Source organism: Colias croceus, chromosome 12 (genome assembly GCF_905220415.1).
Source record: "Colias croceus chromosome 12, ilColCroc2.1".
Lineage (NCBI taxonomy): Eukaryota > Metazoa > Arthropoda > Insecta > Lepidoptera > Pieridae > Colias > Colias croceus.
Window position 1 is genome coordinate 244,732 of NC_059548.1, and position 27,965 is coordinate 272,696.

The following is a 27,965-nucleotide window of genomic DNA, read 5'->3' on the forward strand; positions in this document are numbered from 1 at the left end:
CAGAGTTTGCTAAAAGCTCCTGTGGCCGATGCCTAAGCATCATCAAGTGGGTGTCACCTGTTGCGGGGGGCGTGTCCTGCAGCGGCACCAGCGCGCCGCCCCGCCGCTGCCGCAGTCCTGCAGCACCAGCCGAGCCAGCATGACGCACCGCCTGCGCTTCGACGGCAGCTTCCTGTCGCCAGAACGCTGACGTTTACTTAAACATAAGGTGAGTAGATGTCTTGAAGGTTCTTGGTTTAATGGTTCTGGATCTGTAGATATTGCAGTTTTGAAAATTCTGGGACGAAGATTTTGGTTGTTTAGGAGTTACAGAATCTTTAGTTAGTAAAGTTTTTAAATTCATGCAGAAACTTCTGCATTTTTTATATGGTATATTGTTTAATCTGGAGTAAAATAACGTAGGTACCGGTCTAAAAATATTAACAGATTCTTCTTTATTTCGTAAAATTACAGAAACTCTGTGTTTAAATTACAGAAACTCTACATAACGCACTTAACATAAATTAAAATATTGAAATTAACTCTATATTTCATTTACACAAACCTACGACACAATAGAATTCTCTTACCATCCGAACAAGTTACAATTTAAAAATTTCCCTCAAAAACAGCAAAAAAAACTAAATGAATCGGTCCAGTTAATAATCGTGATAGGCCTATTTATTGATAAGCAACGAATAACTAAAAGATTTTTAAAATAATTTGTAAATGTTTTATCCGTCAATTTTTTCAACGCAGCGCACTGCTACGCAAAGCGTGAATCACAAAAAAAAACACGAAAAAGACGAATACATACAATCATTGTCTCAAACAGGAATTGAACTAAAATTCCTTCGTACTGTTCCAGCGTAATATCGACCAAATGCTATGATAATTCTTGACTAAGTTTTTTATCACAACTAACCTAAACTTTTCTATAACACTCAACAAAAACGGATAATATTTCTATAAACACAGATCATTTAATAACTTTTGAAACGAATCTCAAAGTCTTTTGAGAGAACTTTATTAACCCGATGACAAAACAATTACAAAGGTTCAATCAGTTTCGTTAAATTTGAACTTTGAATCCCTTTGTAAAATGACTAATAAAAGATATTAATCTTGTATTTTCATCAATAAAAAGTTGGTAATGTTTCTCAAAATCAGTCTATTAACGACTAGTTAAATCTAAAAGACCGATTCAAACGTATAAATACTATCTAGTTACTTTTATTTTACCTGAAAGGTAAAACACGACTACAGGTGCCTGTTCAAATAAAAATATGTTAGATCTTCAATGGTAGAACTAATTTCATCCTTGATACTTTATGATGGATCTTGGGCTAAAAATTACAGATCTCTACAGCATACGATAAATAAATATTTAAGTACGTGTTTCTATATAAGGGAACTATCTATGCCCCACGAATTTACCCGCAGTGCTCCACTTTTGCTGGTCTTAGTGTGTTGACTTAATTATAGCCTAAATAGAAGCCTAATAAATGGGCTATCTAACACCGAAATAATTTTTCAAATCAGACCAGTAGTTCCTTAGATTCGTTCAAACAAACAAACAAACTCTTCAGCTTTAATATTATGTAGTATAGATATGTACGAAAATAAGTGATCATCTTTAAAGTAAATAAGTCTAGTCTATGTAAGCAAATCCTTTTAGCTTTGCTATAACGCTCTTTGTAACGGTGAATGATTTATTAATCTTCGCAAAATTAACAAAGAAGTGGCTCTTAAATTGATTTAAAGTAGCCTTAATAATCTAAAACGGGTTGTAAAGAAAATCTTTTCATACTTACTTGCAAATACGGAGAGCTATTACAATTCTCAATTAATAAAAAATCTAGAATCTTCTTTTACGAACTACTGAACTAGGATATAGGTAGACAGATACATAATACACTTCACTAGCGGAGTTTTACGAAAAAATAAGCTGTACGACCGACTATAAGAAATTGAACATGGAACCCTGGATATCTCCAACAGGTAAAATCTATGCGGATACAATAAAAGCTATACCTTCTTATCTCTAAAATCGACGCTCTACATTTTTTTCAACTCATAAGGAATCGACAAAAAATATACATATACATATAAACTAACTACATATAAAATAAAATTTGCTACGCGACTGCAAGGACAAGACAATACATATTATAATGTCGGACAGCATACTCTGCCCGGAAATTAAAAACCTTTCATTTCGATACGATTCACAAACAGGATACCATCAACAATTAAAATTTAAATTGAATCATTGTATGGAAATACATAGATATGTATTATAAATCAGAAGATTCGATTAGATTAAACAAACGGCTACAAAAATCTAGTGAAGCGAATTTAATGTGGTAAATCCTCAGTAAATCTACCCGTCAAATTAAAGAATTCACACTAATATTACATGTTTCGGTTGCACTTTTAAGGCGTGACTTATTGTAATGAAGGAGGAAGATGTACTTTTTAAGAATACATATATCTTTCCGAACCGGTGCTTGGTGCTTAATATAATTGCTTGACGTAATTTGAAGATAAAAGCGCACCTAAAGGAAGTCTACTTAAACAGTTTTTAAAGTGAAACTTTTATTACATCGTCTCAAACTTTTTGGTCTGTGTAGCGCATGTCGCGTGACGCACGATACGTACGATAATTATCGTACAAATACGATAATTTTTAGTTAAATGTCTATAGTGTGAAAAAAAGTTTCACTTTTACCGTGGTTTGATAAAACCACACAACATTTTTTTTTGCGTTTTAGTTTTAACATTCGCTAGTAGGTAAGTACAATATCCACATAATATGCCACATTATCATTAAATGAGGAGCAAGTATAACATAAGAATCTCGTGAACGTATACTCAAATCCGTGTGCACTATTTGCGAGGCATTCCGGGAATGAAGGGTCGTCCCTTTGCTAACCAATTAACGCGAACTATTTTCTATTGTCGCATATTTTTCATTTTTTTGCACTTTTCGTATTAATGTATAAAGTAAAATGAAGCGTATTTGAAAATCTGTGCTTATTTTTTTCTGCTTATAATTTACACATATGTATAGTTAGATCTTTATAATTTACACATTAGATTTTTTATTCTAAAATACATATATTATAGATTTATCAAGAAGAAAAATCATAACTAACATTATTAAAAAGCTTTAGGAGATTAATTGTAATACAATCTTTGGAATTTAAATTTCTCGCCTCTTTACTAAGAATTAAAAGATAATAAAACAAAAACTCTCATCAACGTGTTATAAAAGATTGTTGAATAAAAATAAACAGACTCGACTAAAAAATAAATGACTCAACAATTAAACCTCGTAGTTGTGTATAGTGTCTACCTACTTAGAAGATAATCAAATACTACTTCATGTAAAATACATATTATTATTATCTGTGTACCAAAGTCACTACATAGTATAAATCAAAGTCGCTTTCTCTGTCCCTATGTCCCTTTGTATGCTTAAATCTTTAAAATTGATGGATTTTATGCGGTTTTTTTAATAGATAGAGTGATTCAAGAGGAAGGTTTTAGTATATAATTTATTAGGTTTTAGACAAAGCGGGTGAAGCCGCGGGTGGTAAGCTAGTATATTATAAATTTTCAAATATCTTATAATGATATTAAATCGACTATCTTAGCTGATAGAACTGTTAACAATTTTACATTCGCAAATAGTTTTTTTCAGTTATTTAAACTTTTCTTTTCTAATTCTGAATCGTAGATGTAATAATATTGTAGGATCTAAAACTTCGTAAACTACGTAAATATAATATTTGTTTCGTCTTAACTGTTCCAAAACACACATTGAAAACCAATTTAAATTTGAAACTGTTCTGTGGAAACAACTCTACAATCGAACATTTAAATGTGATTTAAGCTTTGTACTGAAATATCAATTGCAAACTTTTCAGCAACTCAAAAGTATCGAATAAATTCACCATATCACAATTCACATTACTCTCAAATCAACACAAAACCTCCACCAGTCTAGTTAATATTATGCATTATCAATATTATCATACAAATACGCGGGGGTCAACTTGTGCTGGCCGCTTCAGCTCTCAGGTGACTCGCTGATCTCATTATAAACGTATCAAACTTGAGATGACCCCTCACTTGTGAATATTGTCGAAACACAGTTATTAAACTAGCCTCGTCCCGTCTTTGCTCGATTTGAATACACCATGTTATTTATTAAACAAACTAGCTTACTGCCCGCGGCTTCGCCTGCTTTGTCTAAAACCTAATAAATTATATACTAAAACCTTCCTCTTGAATCACTCTATCTATTAAAAAAAGCCGCATCAAAATCCGATGCGTAGTTTTAAAGATTTAAGCATACAAAGGAACATAGGGACAGAGAAAGCGACTTTGATTTATACTATGTAGTGATGATACATATAAATAGGAAACATTTTGATTCTTTATTTTTGTTATGTAGAGTCAAAACCACTTTACCGAGTGAAATTCTTTCATTAGCCTTTTATCAGTTACATTTTATTATACAGCATAGACAAACCACCAAGTCAAAAAACCAGTCATTTACCTAAACTTTTCCAGTTAGAATAATGAATAAAACATTTAATTTCTTGAATCCTAAACCCTGTTAACAGTTATTGTTTATCTTGACAATTAATATTCGAAAAGATATCGAATACCACTTTAATGAAAAAATTGCGAATTAAATACAACTTATTAAAAGAATTATTTGAGTTTAATCACAGAAACAGATCACAGTAGTGTTACGAATCTAACGACATATCTAAAGAAACTCTTTAAGTTCGGAAAATCCAGTAAAAAATATAAAACGTATGCGAGATAAACAAGCATTTAATTTTAATCCGTGCCATGAAAGCAGTATTCGGCCATTTTATTGACAATAACATTTGAGAGCTCGTAAACTTACAAAAGACCGCGGCCGGTGGGATGCTTAGCATCTCATTTCACTAGATAGATACTTATTATACGTTAATGTTCGTCTGATACAAAATATCTTATTAATATGGGTATATGGCTGCCTGGGATATGATTTAACTCTACACGGCCCATATAACAGAAAGATTTTAACAGATAGGTAAACAAAGAATCAACAAAATCCATTTAAACTACCTAATACCTCTACTTTTGCGGTCACTAATATGCACCAACAAAATTACACCCATCTTGAAGTTTATAGCTATAACGTTAAAAGCTATCCAGTACTAAGTAAGAAATAAAAAGATACAAAGATGCTACAATTATAGACACATAACGAATCTTTCTTCATTATTGCGCTAAACACGATCGCAAATCTCCGATAAATTAATTGAATCCCTTTTATCTCGGAACACATTAGCCTCCACTTACGGCCAATAAAAGCGAATCACTTCACGCGTAGTTAACTGTAGTAATTATAAAACCAATGTACCTACGGATTGGAATCGGAAACGTTAGCAAATATTGTTTGTTGTTTAACTGATTGCTAGTGGATGTAGCGCAAATATAGACTAATACTTTATAATTTACCTATATAACAATAAAATGAATCAATTATTTACCTGAATTGATGAAATAACATAATTTTTTAACATCGCTTTGAAGTCCAGGCCAAATTTTTTACAGAATAAAGAAGTGAAGATGAATTAATTCTTTGAAGTTAGTTACTTTTGTAAAGTTTTTTTGTAGAAAGGATTTTTGTAATAAAAAATAAAAAGAATGTATGAAACCCTTAACTTCTGTAAATATTTAAGTCTGTACCTAATAGTATTTTTTCGTAAAGCAAAAATTTCATTAATTTCACAAAACATTTAAAGGTGCTAGATTCCTAACTTTAATGCGGCTTAGGTACAAAGAATTTCAAAGTTTCGCATCTACTACCCAACTATGTTAGATTTCACAAACATATTCCATTTCCATGGGAATAAACTATATTTTTTTAAAGGAGTTTTTTTTAATTTATCATGATAGGTATTATTATTTTTCAGTTTCTATACTTTCTTAACCCCAAATGTATCGACTGCAGCTGTCGCAACGATAATATTTTTCTTTTATCCTCTTTCTTCATTAATCTTCATTAATTAACTCAAAATCTTATTATTGATGTGTAAAAACGATGCATTTCAGAACATTTAAAAACATTTTTTTCAATTTCAAAGCAGTTCATTGAAAGATAATTTCAGTGAGTTCGTCGAAGGGTCATTCCCATTATTTTTGTTTGTAAAGCAATCTGCAATGTTTGCGGCCTTCCGCAAACACGGCAAATTGTCACCGTGTTTACCGCCATGTTGCCGTTCAGCTTGCCGACTAGCCCTACTTTTATTTCATTCTCTATTTTATAGCGCAAAGTACTCGATTGTTCTGAAGCATTGTTTTTAGGATAGAGATTTTATTTCATTCTCTATTTTACATAGGTACAAAGTACTTCATTGTTTTGGAACATAGTTTTAGAAGCTGGTATTGTTATGTTATTGAGGTATTTTATATAATAGCAAATGTGATAAAATTATACCCAGTGAAATGTTTCTTTATACGAATATCTATAATAAAACTAATGAATGGAAATAAAAAACACGAACTTATGGTTCCTGATTTTCATCTAATAACTTTACGATGTAAAGGGCGAAAGCCCAGGGCCGGAGCGGCGGAAGGGCGAGTGTGAAAACGCCATGGCTCCGCCCGAGACGCCGCCCGCCGCGCCCGGCACCGCCGCAACCTCTCCCACTGCCGCACAACCCGCACTCAACAATGTGAGTAGATAGCAGTTAATTGTAGTAGAAAAGGCTTTTAAACGCATTTAAAACACGATTCATTTCATTATTTATCACGACGTTCGGACAAACATATACGTCATATTATTATCATAAGAGTTTCTTTAAAAGAGAGTTACATAAATATCATGAAGTGGAGAGTACTCGTACAAGTCGAGACGAAATTAACATCTATAAAACAATAATGTGAAGCATTACAACTCTCCAAGGCCTTGTAAATGCAATGTAATGAAAACGTTTAAACTGAGTAGGTATACGAAAGAACAATTTCTGCCTACAAAAGAAATGATCTCGTAAATCTTAAGGCCCGATATACGTGTAGCAAATCCCGAAAAGCCGCTCCATGGTGGTGTCGCTGACGCCGGCCCGCGAGCGTGAGACCTGGGCGAAGAAGGCGGAGTTCCTGCTGGCAGTGGTCGGCTTTGCGGTGGACCTCGGGAACGTCTGGCGATTCCCCTACATCTGCTACCAGAATGGAGGCGGTGAGTTCCTCTCTGTTCTCAGAAACTAGACGGGATAACTAGTAACTTGCTGTTTGTCGAATTATTAAGGAACAATTGAACAGAAAATTGTAGAAAATATAACAGATTCGTTATGAAATTTGTTTGTATGGTTTTCCAACAAAATATCCCTTCAATCCAGTCTTGTAAAACAATCTTGTAAAGTTTACATTATCATCGATTTCATACTTAAAATGCCTAACAAATAATAAGGCACAATTTTAACCAATTTTTTCGCTGAATAATAGAAAAATATCATCACTAATTTTTCCTTTACTAAATAATAATACGCAATGAATAACACGAAATTATAACAACCAGGTGCATTCCTAATCCCCTACTGCGTGATGCTGCTGTTCGGAGGTCTCCCGCTGTTCTACTTGGAGCTGGCGCTGGGGCAGTACCACCGCTGCGGCTGCCTTACGTTGTGGAAGAGGATCTGTCCAGCTCTCAAGGGTAAGTCCAATTCTGTTTGTTAATTCATACTATTTAGTCGATCATTATATCATCATCATCATCATCATCATCAGCCCATATACGTTCCCACTGCTGGGACACGGGCCTCCTATGAGGGTACAGGCCATAATCCACCACGCTGGCCAAGTGCGGGTTGGCGGATGACACATGTCGTCGAACTTTTTAATTCTTCGACATGTCGGTTTCCTCACGATGTTTTCCTTCACCGTTCGAGCAGTGGTGATGTTACAACATGCGCAGATAAATTGAAGAATCAATTTAATTCCTGCGCGCTCGCCTGGTCTCGAACCCCGGACTTATCGATTCGAAGTCCGAGGTCTCACCACTGAGCCACCACTGCTCTCGAGAAAAAAAAAAAAAAAAAAAAAAAAAAAAAAAAAAAGAGCCCCGTGTCCCAGCAGTGGGAACGTATATGGGCTGACGATGATGATGATGAGTCGATCATTGCTTAAACTTATTGTTCCGATAAGGTTATTTTCCAAAGGAGATTTGAAATGTCCTAATTAAACAACAAGGTTCGACTATTTTAATAACGATTATAATATTAAGCAGTATGTAAGCCAGGTGGAAGAAAAGTCTGTTAACGAATAATTTGTATTTTAATATTATCAATTCCCATGGTGTAACGTAGCGGAAATGTAAATTGTCTTATAAATCACGTTAAATGCGAGCAACGTTACATTATGGGGTAAAAATTAAATAAAGTAGCCAGACAACCAAATCTTCTCATGATCATATGTATAAGAGTCCAATTACTTTAACAATATATTTGCACACCCAATCAATGGGTAGAATGTATTAGCCACATAACATTGTAATAATTAAAACATCTAGAATCTGTAACTACATTCTTGCAAATAAATATAATTTGAATTTGAATTTGAATTTGAATAGCAGAAATGGAATTTTATTATCTCAAATTACAATCAATATAAGGTGGTTGGACCATGGAAAGCCACGCAGCTAGGTAGGTACCTACCTAGTATTATATGTATAGAATGTTTACTACTACTGTGTAATGCGTATTTTGTAATTTCCCAAGAAAAATATTCACAACAGACGAACTTAAGATCAAAGATATATTGATGGATGAGTTATTTGTATTTTAAGTGATTGTTGAGGTCCCTCGCGACCGGTTGGTCTATCGGGAGTCAGTCATTGCGTTTTATTGCCTGACTATTGAAAAGAAACCGCCATCAAAATAAAGTGATTAAAAATTTACATTACCATATTTTTAGGGAGGATTTCTCATGAGAGTTTCAATCTTCGCTTAATATTTACAGTTACAGGTATATAAAATGATTTGTTTTTGGTCTTGTTGGAATAAAATGCGATAAAAGATTAAATTACTTTCGGTCCGTCATATATTTTTTTTTATTTAAAAGAAGTTATGATTACGATTAGTATATACTTATTTATACTTTTATTTTATTTATACTTTATTGTACATATATACCAGACAGAGAAAAGATACAATAATTCAAAACAAAAGAAACTAACACAAAGGCACATATGTACGAAAAGGCGGCCTTATTGCTTTAAAGCAATCTCTTCCAGGCAACCCTGTTGGCACGGAATGTTGAACGTGAACGCGAAGGCACAAAATAAATAACGATAATAGAAATAAATAATACATAGGTACTTAATTATATACTAGTGCTATAAAATGGGTAGTAGGTATTGATAATACATATTTTAAAAATACACATTTAATATACATATTATATACAAGAATATACATAATATACATAAACTACATACACTACATACACTACGTACAAAAGTATAAGAATACATATACTACATACACTACATACAAAAGTACTAAAAGGAGATCTCTAGTAAACAATATACTACTCATTAATAAATATCATGATAAGCAACACATTATAATGATAGGAAATGATTTTTAACGAGCACTTTAAAGCTCTTGATAGTTTTTGCACGTCTGATCGATTCCGGCAAAGCGTTCCAAAGCTGAATAGCGCGAACAGTGAATAAAGAGCTGTAGAATTTAGTACGATGAGCTGGTGTGGAAAGAAGTAGAAGGTTAGATGAGCGAAGAGAGATTAAGCTATTTGCACTAAGGTAATTAAACTGCTTTTTTAGATAACTAGGCGTTTTAGGGTCGAACAGAACACAGTACAGAAGCTGAAGGATGTGGGCATCCCGGCGAAAACGGATGGGAAGCCAATTGAGTTTTTTGCGGTATTCCGAGACATGATCAAATTTACGCAAGCCGAAAATAAATCTTATGCAGAAATTTTGCAGCCTCTCAAGGATGTCTAGCTGGTACTCAAAAAGATCAGGAAATGAGGAGTCGGCGTAGTCAAGGAAGGGGAGGAGAAGGGATTGAGCTAACGCAATTTTGGCGGAGAGCGGAAGAAAGTTGCGTAAACGGCGCATCGAGGATGCCGCAGCAAAAACTTTCTTTCGCATTTGCTTAATATGCTCCGACCAAGACAAGTGCTGGTCAAGGAACAAACCAAGACTTTTAACAGTTTTGCTGAACGGAATACGAGTACCGTCGACAACAACACTCGGCAAGCAGTCCCATTTAATTTTGTTCAAAAGCGGCTTACTCCCAAGTATAATAATTTTAGTTTTAACGGGATTTACCTTTAAGCCATGATCCTTACTCCAATTGACGATGGCTGCGAGATCAGTATTAGTACGAAAAATCGCTTCAGTAAGTTCTGGCAGTGACACGTGCGAATATAGCTGGAAATCGTCTGCATACATATGATAAGGAGAAGTAATGTGATTGGAGATAGAGTTTATAAAGATTGAGAATAAGAGAGGAGACAAGACGCCACCTTGCGGAACCCCGGCATGAACGTTGCTCCAGGAAGAGGTTAGGTTCTCCACTAGAACACGCTGCCGACGTCCCTGCAAGTAACTACGAAACCAATCAATAACCGTTGGAGATATGTTAATAGAGCGCAGCATAGCCAACAATACCTCATGATCGACGGTGTTAAATGCATTACTAAAGTCAAGCAACGAAAGGATTGTTAACTGCTTATTGTCAAAGCCTAGGCGTATGTCATCAGTGATTTTAATAAGAGCAGTGGTCGTGCTATGACCTGGGCGGAATCCAGATTGATAAGGATTTAGGAGATTGTTGGAATTAAGGAAGCGACTTAGCTGTTCTTGCACTAGTCTTTCTAGAACTTTCGATAGGAAAGGCAGTATAGCGATGGGTCGAAAGTCTGAGGGAGATACAGGATTTGGAATTTTAGGAAGAGGCAAGATATGAGCATCTTTCCAATTTACTGGAAATGTACCCGAGGAAATAGAAAAGTTGAGGATGTGTGTGATGACAGGATTAATGACGGGAAGGATAGGAATAATCATGCTCCGACCAATGCAATCACTACCGACAGCCTTAGAAGTAATAGCCAATATGCTCTTCTTAACACCACAATCGGAAAATTGACTTAGAACGAACGGGCGATAGTCGGGAGATGGTAACGAATGGAGAGAGCTCAGAGTCCGCGCTTTAGAATTAGTATTAAAATCCAAGAGAGGATTAGCAAAGTGGGAATTCAGTCCATCAATAGAAACTGTGTCTGGAAGGGAACTTTGCGCAGACTTGCCAATACCGAGGGATTTAAGAAATTTCCATATTTTGGATGGGTCGCCATTTTCAATCGAGGAAGAAATGTGACGTCGTTGTGCATCCCTACATAATGTATTGCAGCGATTCCGTATGCTCTGGTACTTGGCTCGGTTAGTATCAGAATCGAGCATTCTTAATTTCGTTTTCGCACGTGCCTTTTTTTTCAAAAGTGATTTAAGCTCAGCCGACATCCACGGCGCAGGTAAATGCTTCACCTTGACTGGACGCAAAGGAGCATGTTCGTCAAATAGGTTCAGAAGTAGAGAGTTAAATAACGCAACCTTCTCGTCAATGGACCCTGCTGAATAAATGACTGACCAGTCGGTAACAGCGGCATCTTCACAAAGACGATCTACATCGATTTTACCAAAATTGCGCCGCATAAGGGTTCTAGGCTTAGCTTTGGGAGGCTTCAGTTTATAGGAAAGGAAGATTAAATCGTGGAAGGAGAACAAATCAGCTGAGCACTGACCATGCTTAGCGACAAGTTCAGGAGAGGAAACTATGATGAGGTCGAGAAGGGAAGGAGTGCAGTTGGGAAGGGAATGGGTAGCGCTAAGAGGAAGGATGTTTAGGTTAAAGGAATCAACAATGGACAATAACTTTTTGCTACGCAGATCACCCTTGAGAAGACAGGTGTTGAAATCGCCCATAAGTATTATGTGTTTATAGGCAGGGGTGTAAATATCAAGAAGGTGGTCAAACGACGAAAAATAGTTAACAGTTAAATTGGTAGAGTAGAAAACACCAAGAAGAATTTTTGTGTTGGACAAGGATACCTCAAGTAAAAGGTGCTCAGCCGCATCAGCAGGTGGAGGTTGGGGAGAGCTACTGATTATGGAGAAAGGAATATGCGAACGCAAATAAATAGCTACCCCGCCCCCAGTCCTGCCAATGCGGTCATTGCGAATCAATTGGAATCCTGGGAGACTATAAGATAAAGAAGGTAAGCAAGGTTTTAACCAGGATTCCGAAATTAAAATGGCGTGAAGAGAATTACAATCGAAAGATGCTAATAGTTCGGGAAAGTGAGCCGGGATGCTTTGAGCATTGATGTGAACAACATTAAAGTTTTTAAGACCATTGTCGAAAAGAGAAGGGACATTTAAAGGAGATGATGTACTGTGAAAGCTGTCTTCCCCAGATCGCTCATCGTTCGATGAAACAGATATAAATGTGTCACTAGAAGTGCTGCAGTCTAAAGACATCTTATAAATAATAAATAGTATATATACTAAATAAAATAAAATATATTAATAGATAAATAAAAATAAAATAAAATAAAATAATAATATTAAAAATGAGATATGTAAATATAAAGATAAATAAATATATCTATATAAAATCACAAATTAGAACAATATATTAAAATAAAAATAGAAACGTTACCAGTTAAACAAGCCAATACCACCAGATTTCGTAAAACATGAGATACTTTAAAGATTGCTACAATTTTATACCAAATAAGCAAGTATCCAAACACAATATTTCACAAAGAACACAAAAGCGTTGACATTTGACGTCTAACATTCAGTTGTCAAAGTCATAACATGTCAGTGAAGGTACAACGAAATAGAAAAAGGATGACGTCAAATCTCAATTCTCAAGTGATGTAATGAAAATAAACAAGTACTACCTACAATAAAGTAAAAATATTAAATTAGTTACAATAAGATAGTTTAGAAACATTTAGAGTATTGCAAGAGAAAACTGAAATAAATATGTAAATTTAACAAATCATTGAAACTGAAATAGTAGGTACATTGAAGATAGAAAATTGAGGCTAACAAAAGTTTGAATACACATAAAATTTGGTTACAACGTTACTTAGCACGGCCAAGTCTCTTTGGTCTAACATTCGACACCAATTTTGACTCTTTGTTAGACGCGGAAACAGACGCACCAGTGGAGGGACTTGCACGACTGGAAGGAATTGTGTCCAGATCAGCCATCACCAAAACTCTTCGCTTAGAACCATCAGCAAGTTGTACCACAATGTTTCCATCCTTGGTCCAGCAATTTGTAATACCAAAGCGAGCTCTAGCAGCAACAAAGATATCATGCCTGTCTTTGGTTAAAAACTCAGATAGTGTGAATCCGCTGCCCTTAAGTTCAGTTTTAGCGTACCAAATACTGTTTTTCTTAACAACATCCTTGAATTTAATGACTATCGGTCTCGGCTTGTCTTTATTTGAGAAACCTAAGCGATGACAACGCGATATATCATCAACATTTAACTCAAAGTTTTTTAGATGGTCCGACAAGATCTTGATAGCCACTTTGGTGGTATTCTCCTTACTTTCTTCTGGCACACCATGGAACAATAATATCTTTCTACGGCTCCTCATCTCCAAGTTATTGTATTGGGTTGAAAGAAATGCAATTTGAGATTGTAAAGTCTTAAGGGATGACAGCACAAAAGACTGAAATGCATTGAATTCCGCTGCTAATTTGGACGTTGGGCTGTTAGAAGCAGGTTGTGAGTTATTGCTACTTATATTCTGCAAATCACGTTGAAACTCAGCCATTTTCTTATTAAAAGTAGCAGTCATTTCCATCATGGAGTGTTGAACAGAATCCATAGTGGTGATATATAGTGATAGTGAAATTTAAGTGTCAGAAAAGTGAAATTTATATAAGGAGAGGACACTGGCAGGTAAAGGCTACGATTTAGCACATTTAGATTTAGAAAAACTTTTAAAAATAAATAAAATTTCAATTTCAAGTTACAGAGATAGCAAAAATACGTTATTTTCTTTTGCGCGCCTACCCGCGAAAACGAAGTATATTATTAAACGGAATAACTTATTACGTAAAAATTATTTCCTGTATTCAAGGGTAGGTTAGCGTGACCAAAGCAAGTTAATCTGAGCGTTCCTAATGTAAATAAAAGTTATTTTTAATAGCAATACACTTTATAAAATTCTTTTTTATAACTCTTACACGTGGATAAATATTGTGTTAGCTAAAATAAACAGGTATATTCTGAAATAATATGAACTGCTAATACTTACAACGTCATATCCAACTCAAGCGACGATACCTACACAATACAATACCTATTTTATGATGCATTTTAATTCCTTATAATCAAATTTTAATGTAAGTATAGGATAATCCAATAAAATGCATTATTCAGCGATTAAAAATCGAATCTATATCGCAAAAATCGAAGATATATCAGATTTACGCATTCAAATATGTTTACACCAGACACCTATCTTACTTTATATTGCAAACCATTTAACAGCTCAACATACCAAACTTTAAAAGATACCGTGGTGTCGTAAGATAAACTCGATTTATTCTCACCTAACTAAATGCCCCTTAACATTTTCAATGACGCGGCATCTCGTGTGCTTTATAAATATACAACAGGCAATGCTTTTAGTGAAGACAAATGGTGGCCAGTGAACTAGTGGAGATTAAAATGTATGAAAGGAGCCGATATACAGGCGTTCGACCTCAAGCTGTAAATTTTGTTTGTTCTAGCGCGAACTGAAGTAGAGAATAGGTTTTAAGGATTGTAAAGTGAAGTGGTTTGTTGAAATATGATTTAAGACAGCGATTGTAATATTATCTATTTAAATTCAACTATTATGATTTGTAATTCTGTGCCTATGTGCAATAGTTACTAGTCATTATTCTGTGCTATGGGTAGGTAATATCGGCGAAGCTTATGGGGATTTTTTTTTTCGAAAGTTTGCTAATTGTAGTACCTAGGTATAAAAATGTACTAATAGGTATGACAAAATATGTACTCATGTAAGTCAATTCGAATGCTTATGCTTCTCATGATTAACCTAAGGTATAATACATAATATCAAAATACGTCCGCTAATCTCAGAGTAGCGTAAATATCGTATTAGATTATGACAACAACAAAAAGAATAATGGAGCTATTATCCACAATTTTATACGTTTGTAGCTAGTAAAAGGCAAGTCAATGAAAAAGGTCACCAATGCTGATAGCGAAGGGTTCTCATAAAAACGCATTCATCGTCAACTGAGGCGCTCAGTCAATATTTGTGCCGCGTCTTTGGAAAGACGCAATGTCCATGGAAACTACTATGGAAAACCATATTATGTTAACTATAGACATTGGTTACAGGATGATTTTGCAACTGTTATTATACTCATAATATGGAATAATGTAATTGCTCCTTATTTGCATTAACCCATTGAGCCCCAAGCGGCTCGATCGGTCCACGACACAAATACACAATACATTTTCTATTGTGTCTGTGATTCCGGGGCCTGAGTTATTCACAAGTCGTAGTTAATTCGGTATTAGTGTTTAAAAAATCTATCAAAACTAGGTATCTAATATTCTACATGATTTTCGCTTAATATTTACAGTTACAGGTATATAAAATGATTTGTTTTTGGTCTTGTTGGAATAAAATGCGATAAAAGATTAAATTACTTTCGGTCCGTCATATATTTTTTTTTATTTAAAAGAAGTTATGATTACGATTAGTATATTATTAAACGGAATAACTTATTACGTAAAAATTATTTCCTGTATTCAAGGGTAGGTTAGCGTGACCAAAGCAAGTTAATCTGAGCGTTCCTAATGTAAATAAAAGTTATTTTTAATAGCAATACACTTTATAAAATTCTTTTTTATAACTCTTACACGTGGATAAATATTGTGTTAGCTAAAATAAACAGGTATATTCTGAAATAATATGAACTGCTAATACTTACAACGTCATATCCAACTCAAGCGACGATACCTACACAATACAATACCTATTTTATGATGCATTTTAATTCCTTATAATCAAATTTTAATGTAAGTATAGGATAATCCAATAAAATGCATTATTCAGCGATTAAAAATCGAATCTATATCGCAAAAATCGAAGATATATCAGATTTACGCATTCAAATATGTTTACACCAGACACCTATCTTACTTTATATTGCAAACCATTTAACAGCTCAACATACCAAACTTTAAAAGATACCGTGGTGTCGTAAGATAAACTCGATTTATTCTCACCTAACTAAATGCCCCTTAACATTTTCAATGACGCGGCATCTCGTGTGCTTTATAAATATACAACAGGCAATGCTTTTAGTGAAGACAAATGGTGGCCAGTGAACTAGTGGAGATTAAAATGTATGAAAGGAGCCGATATACAGGCGTTCGACCTCAAGCTGTAAATTTTGTTTGTTCTAGCGCGAACTGAAGTAGAGAATAGGTTTTAAGGATTGTAAAGTGAAGTGGTTTGTTGAAATATGATTTAAGACAGCGATTGTAATATTATCTATTTAAATTCAACTATTATGATTTGTAATTCTGTGCCTATGTGCAATAGTTACTAGTCATTATTCTGTGCTATGGGTAGGTAATATCGGCGAAGCTTATGGGGATTTTTTTTTTCGAAAGTTTGCTAATTGTAGTACCTAGGTATAAAAATGTACTAATAGGTATGACAAAATATGTACTCATGTAAGTCAATTCGAATGCTTATGCTTCTCATGATTAACCTAAGGTATAATACATAATATCAAAATACGTCCGCTAATCTCAGAGTAGCGTAAATATCGTATTAGATTATGACAACAACAAAAAGAATAATGGAGCTATTATCCACAATTTTATACGTTTGTAGCTAGTAAAAGGCAAGTCAATGAAAAAGGTCACCAATGCTGATAGCGAAGGGTTCTCATAAAAACGCATTCATCGTCAACTGAGGCGCTCAGTCAATATTTGTGCCGCGTCTTTGGAAAGACGCAATGTCCATGGAAACTACTATGGAAAACCATATTATGTTAACTATAGACATTGGTTACAGGATGATTTTGCAACTGTTATTATACTCATAATATGGAATAATGTAATTGCTCCTTATTTGCATTAACCCATTGAGCCCCAAGCGGCTCGATCGGTCCACGACACAAATACACAATACATTTTCTATTGTGTCTGTGATTCCGGGGCCTGAGTTATTCACAAGTCGTAGTTAATTCGGTATTAGTGTTTAAAAAATCTATCAAAACTAGGTATCTAATATTCTACATGATTTTCGCTTAATATTTACAGTTACAGGTATATAAAATGATTTGTTTTTGGTCTTGTTGGAATAAAATGCGATAAAAGATTAAATTACTTTCGGTCCGTCATATATTTTTTTTTATTTAAAAGAAGTTATGATTACGATTAGTATATTATTAAACGGAATAACTTATTACGTAAAAATTATTTCCTGTATTCAAGGGTAGGTTAGCGTGACCAAAGCAAGTTAATCTGAGCGTTCCTAATGTAAATAAAAGTTATTTTTAATAGCAATACACTTTATAAAATTCTTTTTTATAACTCTTACACGTGGATAAATATTGTGTTAGCTAAAATAAACAGGTATATTCTGAAATAATATGAACTGCTAATACTTACAACGTCATATCCAACTCAAGCGACGATACCTACACAATACAATACCTATTTTATGATGCATTTTAATTCCTTATAATCAAATTTTAATGTAAGTATAGGATAATCCAATAAAATGCATTATTCAGCGATTAAAAATCGAATCTATATCGCAAAAATCGAAGATATATCAGATTTACGCATTCAAATATGTTTACACCAGACACCTATCTTACTTTATATTGCAAACCATTTAACAGCTCAACATACCAAACTTTAAAAGATACCGTGGTGTCGTAAGATAAACTCGATTTATTCTCACCTAACTAAATGCCCCTTAACATTTTCAATGACGCGGCATCTCGTGTGCTTTATAAATATACAACAGGCAATGCTTTTAGTGAAGACAAATGGTGGCCAGTGAACTAGTGGAGATTAAAATGTATGAAAGGAGCCGATATACAGGCGTTCGACCTCAAGCTGTAAATTTTGTTTGTTCTAGCGCGAACTGAAGTAGAGAATAGGTTTTAAGGATTGTAAAGTGAAGTGGTTTGTTGAAATATGATTTAAGACAGCGATTGTAATATTATCTATTTAAATTCAACTATTATGATTTGTAATTCTGTGCCTATGTGCAATAGTTACTAGTCATTATTCTGTGCTATGGGTAGGTAATATCGGCGAAGCTTATGGGGATTTTTTTTTTCGAAAGTTTGCTAATTGTAGTACCTAGGTATAAAAATGTACTAATAGGTATGACAAAATATGTACTCATGTAAGTCAATTCGAATGCTTATGCTTCTCATGATTAACCTAAGGTATAATACATAATATCAAAATACGTCCGCTAATCTCAGAGTAGCGTAAATATCGTATTAGATTATGACAACAACAAAAAGAATAATGGAGCTATTATCCACAATTTTATACGTTTGTAGCTAGTAAAAGGCAAGTCAATGAAAAAGGTCACCAATGCTGATAGCGAAGGGTTCATAAAAACGCATTCATCGTCAACTGAGGCGCTCAGTCAATATTTGTGCCGCGTCTTTGGAAAGACGCAATGTCCATGGAAACTACTATGGAAAACCATATTATGTTAACTATAGACATTGGTTACAGGATGATTTTGCAACTGTTATTATACTCATAATATGGAATAATGTAATTGCTCCTTATTTGCATTAACCCATTGAGCCCCAAGCGGCTCGATCGGTCCACGACACAAATACACAATACATTTTCTATTGTGTCTGTGATTCCGGGGCCTGAGTTATTCACAAGTCGTAGTTAATTCGGTATTAGTGTTTAAAAAATCTATCAAAACTAGGTATCTAATATTCTACATGATTTAAAAAATTATCGATTTTAAACATTTTACGTTAAAGGTATCTAGGTACCTACCTATTTTTTTTTATTACTCGCCTTTTTATGTAAAGTCATTACAATGCTATACAAAAAATTCGTAGTAAACAGATATACAAACAATCCAAGAACCCTTTTCTCTTCGTCTCTAGCTATGATAGTACCCGGTCCGTGATCTATTGGCCTTATCTAAGACGTCCGCCTCTTTAAGTAATTTGACCAATCAGAAACCTTACTTTTACCTTCTTTTCGTCGCCTCGTTTATGAATTTTACTCAACTTTCTTTTATCTTCATTTCAGATAATTATTTTTATGAATACTACGAATATAATTCGTAAGTTTCGAATTGTTTCGTTCACAAATTTCAGTGTACAAAAGTCGTTTAAATTTTGTCATCATTTTGTTCAAAATTGATTTGGAAGAATAAGGAAATTAAAAAAAAGCTCTCTATATAAAACACAATTTAAATTTTTCATAATAAGTACAAACATAATTATTCTTAAAATATGCGGAATAGAACCTAATGCCATCTGAAGTTAATTACAATTGTTTGTGCAAAAATTAGTTGTAACAAATAAATAATTATACCACATAAAGTAATATTATATGATATTACACTGAAATTTATGGGCAGAATAATTCGACAAGCGTTCCTTATCAACCCCTGATGCATTACGCTGTCATTGCGTTATCAAAAGTTATCCAACGCAACGTGGCAACGGGCAATTGATGGCATAATAAAATGTTCGGCTTGATTTTACCATTTTACGTAACTTCTCTTCCATCTTATTCTTATTATTTATCTAGTTATAAATTGTTACATTAAATACCTTGACAGTATTAAGTAATTTATTATCATTTCGTATTGAAGTCATTTTTACAATTTACGGTGATGATAAGTTTTCCGAAATTTGATTCTAGATTGGTGCTACGCTCTAGTAATATGCGATACAACAAACTTTAATTTGGATAAATAGTTTATATTCAAAATGCAATATTGTGAAAAGAACGCACTTTTACAGTTTTTTCAAAAAACTAAACGCTTAAACTTTTTACATAAAGTCGTTACATTTTCAAACACGTGACCTTTCACATTCGGGTTGAGTAATAAACGTTATCAGCGCCTCCCTTTAGCTCCTAAAAGTATAAAGAAATGAAATACATATTCAATACGCTCGCAAATATGTTACCAATTCAAATAAATCATAGCATCTCGCAGTTAAATCAATTAGAGCGTAGCGATATCATTCGATTACCGCTGTCGCCAGATGGCGCTGATTCGATCAAACATGGCTTCCTGACAAGTTTGCGCGCGAAAATTGGCGCCCGCGAGACGCGATTAATTTAATTTTAAAGTGTTTGGAGATTTATTGAGACTTGATGAATTGTTTGATTCCTCTAGAATTGGATTAGAGACCGGGATAAACTCCGCGGATAGGGTTGAAACATGTTTATTTAACGTTGTAAGAATGGAAAATAATTATATTATAGTTTTGTCTGTAATCTATCTAAGTACTGACAAATTTTAGTATAAATCGAAAAGTTATATAATAATTTAAATCGGAATATCTAAAAGTTCAAAGTTTATAATTTTAGAAAAAGCAGCTTTTTTTCTCTTCTAACAATCAAATATAATATACTAGATATAAGTTTATATCTTTTTATTAATTAGGTGTAGGCTACGCGATATGTATGATCGACATATACATGGGCATGTACTACAACACGATCATCGGATGGGCGGTGTACTACCTGATCGCTTCACTGGCTTCCATCAACTCCGTGCTGCCCTGGACGAGCTGTGATAACGAGTGGAACACCCCCTTGTGCACGCCTGTGACGTCACCACAGATCAACCCCAATTCTAGTACGCCGGCTAAGGAATTCTTTGAGTAAGTTCTAGCAAAGATGTACTGTACCTACTTATTTAATTTAATTTGGAATTTCATTAAAATATTATTAGCCTTAAATATTGAAAATAATACTGTATTGTTCGAATTTAAAAAGAAAGATAAAATAAACAAATAATCAATATAATATAACAGAGATTTTTACGTCGTTTCATTTCAGCGTTAAATCACAAGTAAATGCTACATTTTGTAGTCTACAGTTTTGAAAGTTTACTTATCACGATTTCGAAACTTAGTTGTATTACATTTATTAAATAAGTGCCATTGTTGCAGACGAAATGTTTTGGAGCAGCATAGATCAAACGGTCTGGACGACATGGGCCCGATCAAGCCATCTCTAGCTCTGTGTGTCTTCGGCGTGTTTGTGTTGGTCTACTTCTCGCTATGGAAGGGAGTTCGGAGCGCGGGCAAGGTAAGTACAAATTTGTATTTGCATCTAATCATTCCTAATATAATTCAAAAGAACAATAATTAGGTTTTAGTTTATGCGACTTTCCTCACTTCAAAGCCACGTTTAGACATGATTTTAATTTTTGTTAACGTATTATAATTTATAACTATGTATATAATCATTCAATGTATGCTTTGGTATTTTAACTGTTAGTACAATGAATGTTTCAATAAATGAATAAATAAATTAAAATTAAAAATTAGGAAACCTAAAGTTGCAAGTTTATTAAAAAGTGAGAGCTTTGCAGGTGGTATGGGTGACAGCTCTAGCGCCGTATGTGGTACTCCTGATTCTGCTGGCGCGTGGTGTTACTCTACCAGGGGCCACTGAAGGAATCCGTTACTACCTTACTCCGGAATGGCATAAACTACAAAATTCTAAGGTACAGTTCATTCATTATTAAAAAAGATTTATTTTTATTGAACCTTAAGAGGCACCTCTTATTCGCTGTGTATGTCGTTACATTCTGTTATATCTCTGGTTTGGCCCTTTATTAAGAAAACATTATATTCAAAAATAATGTATTATGCCATGTTATAAAAATAAATTATTTCCAAAAGACAGAAATCCAACACGGATAATCAATTGAAATTTATAATCATTTGCCTATTTTTAACGTATTAGTTTGCTTCTTTACCTAGGTGTGGATAGACGCAGCATCCCAGATCTTCTTCTCCCTGGGCCCGGGTTTTGGCACGTTGCTGGCGCTGTCCAGTTACAACAAGTTCAACAACAACTGCTACCGGGACGCGCTTATCACTTCTTCTATCAACTGCCTGACTAGCTTCCTCGCGGGATTCGTTATCTTCTCTGTTTTAGGGTACTACATCATATATATCGTCGCTATAATGTATTTTATTAATCAGTAACGTATTGAATAATACAATCAAGTCCTCTCTTTGAGCCGATACTAAATAATATATTCTTGTTCTAGCATAGTAGGATAACTTTAAAATCTATCAACTAGTGTTTTGTCAGTAAATTTTGTATTATTAGTTATATCCCCCGTCCCCGTTGGTATTTAAATCCAGTAATTTATTAAATCCAAAGTATTTGAATAGTCATAACAGTCTGTTTTAATATTCCTACCAGGATAGATCAGTAAAATAATCCCTTGATACAATTGTTGGCATATGATAAAAAAAACTAATTCTATCGAGTATTTTTCAAAATATCATAATATCTTTAGCTACATGGCGCACGTGCAGAACAAGAGCATCGAGGAGGTGGGTCTGGAGGGCCCGGGGCTGGTGTTCATCGTGTACCCGGAGGCCATCGCCACCATGACAGGATCTGTCTTCTGGGCAATCATCTTCTTTCTTATGCTGATCACGCTTGGCCTGGATAGCACGTTTGGCGGTGTGTTTTTGTGTTTGTTTCGTTCAAAAGGTTGCATTCCATGAAGGTCGTTTTTTTTATAGATAGTAAACAGTATTCAGATTAAAATCACTTAAAATACTTGTTCTTGTGTAACTACTATAACTATAGTTACTTAAAAACGTTTTTTCAGTTAAAAGCGACACTTAATGTAGAATTCGCGTTAAAATATAATATGTGGTCCTACCATTCAACGGGCAATTAAAACTTGATTAACGAGTTTAATTGATGTGCCAATACGAATACCATTAACACCTTTATGATAAATCCCATTTACCCAGGTCTCGAAGCAGTGACGACAGCTCTGTGCGACGAGTACCCGCGCGCTTTTGGCCGTCATCGCGAGTGGTTTGTGGCGGGGCTGCTGCTCTTCATCTATATCTGTGCTTTACCAACTACCACTTATGTGAGTCTAGTGTTTACAAATCTCTTGTTTTTTTGGTTATCTTACAGCTGCAGCGGAGTAAGCTCTATACCTAATTATACTTATAGGTACCTAATTATGTAAAATAATCTAAAACAATTAACAATAACCTTCCTCGTTGTGCTACATAACACGATTATCTTTATATTTTTCTAATGTGTTTATCTCAGTAAACATAGGACTCATTACTATGAATGAATATTAAATGTACATAGAATAAATAAAGAACTAGTTAACTATATCAATAAAAAATAAACATTTCTAATCACTTTTTGTAATGTACGATTATTACACTATTAATCAACTAGCAGCACAAGCAAGATTTTCCTGAATTATCGGCAGTAGGGCATTTACAAGTAGGCTTCTACAGTTATCTACGCAACGTAGCGTGGCTAATAGTAATGGCTGATCTGTGCCACGTCAGCATAATATGTGGTGATATTGCGAGCAACATTGTCTCTGACGTTTACTTTAGGAGTAAGGTTGTTTTATCGACGAAGTGATAGAGCTGACTTTTGCTACGTACCTATGTATGGGACGATTTAAACTGAAATAAATAGATTTATCTATCATAAACGATAAAGCTTTGGCTTTAGCTTAAAAAGTTTTAAATTAAAAAACTTGAAAAAGCTCGAAGCTTTTTAATTCATGTAAGCTTTTACTGTGTGTACCTACGGAGTTTTTTAAACTATCACCTACTATTGAAATATTTGCTTCTTACGAATTTCTAACCAAAACAAACTAGCCCAAAGCAAAGCAAATGCAATGACAAGTGAGGAATGAAGCGGATAAATGCCGTTATCAGTCCATACATATTCACTGCATTATTCATAGCACTTCCCGCGATGAGGGCTGAGGGTACATACATACATTTACTTGACCGTCTTGATTCAATGATATTCCTTGTTTTGGTGAAGTGATCGAGCGGTATGGAGTATAAATCTTTTATCTTCAAGAATACAGCTCGTTTTTAATTTGTGGTTTAAGATATTAATTAATCTGTTTTATTGTCTGTTAAATTAGATGTAAAACAATATAAGCATGGATTGTAAGATTTTGGATGTCATTACGTTGCTGTTTATACAAAACGCGTAGAGTATCGAGTGATACGAAACACAATATTCTGGTAATGTTATTCATGTAATTAGATCACATGTTATTATTCGATTCATATAAATAACAGTTTTAATGTTATTAAGTAAGCATTTTAAGTATCCTACATTTGATTGTGTTAAATTTTCATTGTGTTGTGTGCCTTGAGAAATTATTAATTAAATGAGTCTTCATTATTTTTACCAACGTGACAAAACGGAGATGGAAATTGGATTAATATAAGAAATTGACTTAATTAAGTGGCTTTGACGAACCCTTTTATAAATCCGAGTCACTTGCTTACCCTATTTAAACGAGTTATTTAAAATTCGTTTTTTGTACAGTTTTAATCATTTTTATTACATTACTTTTGGTTATTGCTTCAATTGTAACTTCAGAGACATTGTTAGAACATTTTGATTAAAATGTGAAGAGCGTAAAATAAGATTCTTATTTTATTTAAATTTTTAATAAATTTCTAATAGTAAAAAAATACAAACTTCAGCATTATTTGATAATTCTGATAACTTTCATCCATTCATCCAGGGCGGCGTGTACCTAGTAGATTTGCTAAATGTATACGGGCCGGGGCTGGCCATCCTCTTCGTCGTATTCGCGGAGGCAGCTGGTGTGTGCTGGGTGTACGGGGTGGACCGCTTCTCGGAGGATGTGAAGACCATGCTGGGTCACAAGCCTGGCTGGTTCTGGAGAACTTGCTGGTCTTATATCAGGTATGTTTGAGATCAAATGCTTGAATGACCTATTTTATAGAAATTCTGAATGGTAGAGGTGCGCCGTGCGATTAGGTATTATATCGGTGGTAAGTAAAAATATGTTATGACGATTCAAAAGTGCTTCTAGAAGAAGTCTAATTGAATAAATAAATGCTTGAGTTTGAGTTTTGAAATTATTTAGGCAGACTGTTTGTTAACATAATATCGCATCGTCGTAAAATGAACAGAGGTAATGAATCGCTAGAATGATGATAACACTTTAACCAAAAAAATATAATTGTGTCTGATGGCTTTTTATCCAGATAGAATTATATAACAGGATAAAACTTTCCAGTATTAATTGATCATAGAAGTCGCATTTGAAATTCATCAAGTACGCTAATTAAAGTAATTTCAAATAGTTTTCCGTGATATACTCGAATGAAATGTTATTACAGCCCAGTGTTCCTGCTGGTGCTGTTCGTGTTCTCGGTACTTGCGCACGAGGAGATGCTGGGCGGGGAGTACCGCTACCCGCGCTGGTCCATCGCAGTGGGCTGGGTCATGACCGGCACCACCGTGTCCTGCATCCCGCTGTATATCGTGTACAAGCTGATCATTACGCCTGGAAACTGTGCTACGGTAAGAAATTTAATAAGTAGGTACACCATTTATGTGTATACCTTTTTGTATATTGTGTTCATAATGTTAATTCGTCGTCTGATCAACTACCCTCACTATTACTACTAACACTCTGTTAGTTAGTTCCTGTGACAGGCTATAATTTATTATCATAAAAATTTTCAGAATTATGTTCGTTCCACAAATTCACAGCAATTCAACATTTTCTCATACAATTGACTTCTCTTACAGCGAGTAAGGACCATAAAGCGTCCAGTGGAGACGTCCATACCGCCCTCGGATCACGCGCTGTGTGCCCTGTGACCGCCCCTCCCCGCTCCCCCCGCGCACCCCGCGCACCCCGCTCTCCCCGTGTACCCCGCACCCCGCGCCGCCCCCTCGCGCGCCCTACCCCCGCCACATGCTGTCGAATGGTTGGTGTAATTCTACTCGGCTTCAAAAAATAATAATGTGACAAATTAGTGATGTATCGAAAATATTGGTAGTCTATATTCTGAATATTATGTAAAATTCGAAATATTAAAGTTTTAATATAATACGTTTATTTGTAGTTATTCGCGATACCTACTATTTTCCTATAAGTATCATTAATATTAGAATATTGTTAGTGCGTCTAGTGGAATTGTATCTGTGCAGAGTAAAATATTAGTCCTTGCGTGAATGGGTTGCGTGTGTGATATTGAAAAAGATTAAAATAAATCGGACGGGTAGCGAGTAGCGAGCTTTAAGATCTATAACTTATAATTATTAATGTAATGAAATACTCATAGCATGTAAGTTAATACTAAAAATAATCATAAAAATTGTAAAAAGGTTTATTTACGTTTACAACGAATAAGTAGTTGTATGTAATAATATAAAGCGCATATGAACTGTGGATCTAATCTTAAAATCTGATGAAATTTGGATAAAACATAAAAAAGCATGCTTAAGTTCCTAATAAAATATATTCCCTCTGTAAAAGACGCATCCAAACTTTAAAACGCATTAGATCCACAGTCTATGCGGGAACATAGACTATAGAGTACGCTGTACATTTTTTAAAATATTGCTGGACAGACTATAAAAATATATTATTGCATTTACAACTCGCTTACATATTTTAACAATAAAAAGAAATGTTATTATCAAACTTATATCAAATATATTTTTGTATATAGACATAGGTTGTATGCGTAATAAGTACATAATATTATAAATAGATATATTTAAATAACATATTTTTCCTTGTGCTTCAAATATTTTGAAAAATATTCTTAATAAGGTTAGAATGTTTTTGTATTCTTGGGCAATGAATACAGAAATATCGAATACCTTATATTTTAATAAAAATATTGTATAAAGTACGTTATTTTGAAATTCGTAGATCTATGCATGCTCGTAGAACTCGTAGATTGGCAATATTACAATGCCATTAGAAATTTTAATCCATGAATCTTATTGAGAAGCAATGAATTTATAACATAATACCTATGCATGATAATTATATTATGTATTTTATAATAAATATTATGTCTAGAAATATTAAATCGATTGTTACTGAAATAAAGAAGGTAACCATGACTTAGATTCATGAAAACGTAGAAGGAAAAATTCGCATTCCATTAGATATAAATACGTATTTTAGCATTTATTCAAAGTTTAATAATATATCTATCCTGTAGCATATTGCATACTATTTCACTAACTAGCTCATAACCAAGTGTCGTTAGAAAATTTTTGAAATGTATTCGTCGTGTAACTACATGTTTTTATATACAAAGATTATAAAATTGTTTATATACCCACATTACTTGTATTTTTTTAATATGATTTTTAATGCGTGTTCGTATAATAGGTAATTTATACAAACTATTTAAAAGTAGCTTATAGTATATGATACTGCGTGTAGATGAATTTAATAGACTATAAATTATTTTTATGACTAGTGCAATATTGTATTGTTAAATGTGTTACATAAATTATTGTTTTCTTTTATTATTTATACGTAATTGATTTTGTGGTAACGGATCGTTACATTGTATTGTTTATCGTTGGACTTGAGTTTTGTCAAAATTCTGCCTCCGTAACAAAAGTAATTATTTTAACCGTCCTCCTAAACAAGAGAAGGTTCTATGTTCGTCTATATGTATTTTGTGGAGGTATGTTAGATGATATTTTCCACAACTGTGATTTCATTTAAGACATTTTTTATTTACATTTTTACATATTAACACAATATTAATGTGTTTGTGTTTGCATTTGTGATTGCACTAGTCGATGATAGC

General features: G+C 34.0%; 1 protein-coding gene across 1 annotated transcript; it reads left to right on the plus strand.

The window, feature by feature from the left end:
* Nucleotides 1-146: 146 nt before the first annotated feature.
* Nucleotides 147-26,040, plus strand: LOC123696294 (sodium-dependent serotonin transporter). The gene is made up of 13 exons (XM_045642403.1): nt 147-208; nt 6,597-6,725; nt 7,069-7,228; nt 7,568-7,702; nt 20,762-20,981; nt 21,273-21,411; nt 21,698-21,832; nt 22,092-22,270; nt 22,640-22,809; nt 23,109-23,233; nt 24,890-25,074; nt 25,515-25,698; nt 25,930-26,040. The coding sequence occupies exons 2-13, from the start codon at nt 6,645-6,647 to the stop codon at nt 25,999-26,001; spliced, it is 1,785 nt and encodes a 594-aa protein (XP_045498359.1). The 5' UTR covers nt 147-208; nt 6,597-6,644; the 3' UTR covers nt 26,002-26,040.
* Nucleotides 26,041-27,965: the final 1,925 nt, after the last annotated feature.

Bases quoted from the DNA above. Each gene is read 5' to 3' on its own strand.
- LOC123696294 (XM_045642403.1), top strand. From the start codon at position 6,645: ATGGCTCCGCCCGAGACGCCGCCCGCCGCGCCCGGCACCGCCGCAACC. The intron at 7,229-7,567 runs GTGAGTTCCTCT...TATAACAACCAG, and splicing joins CTGCTACCAGAATGGAGGCG to GTGCATTCCTAATCCCCTAC. The intron at 20,982-21,272 runs GTAAGTTCTAGC...CCATTGTTGCAG, and splicing joins CCGGCTAAGGAATTCTTTGA to ACGAAATGTTTTGGAGCAGC.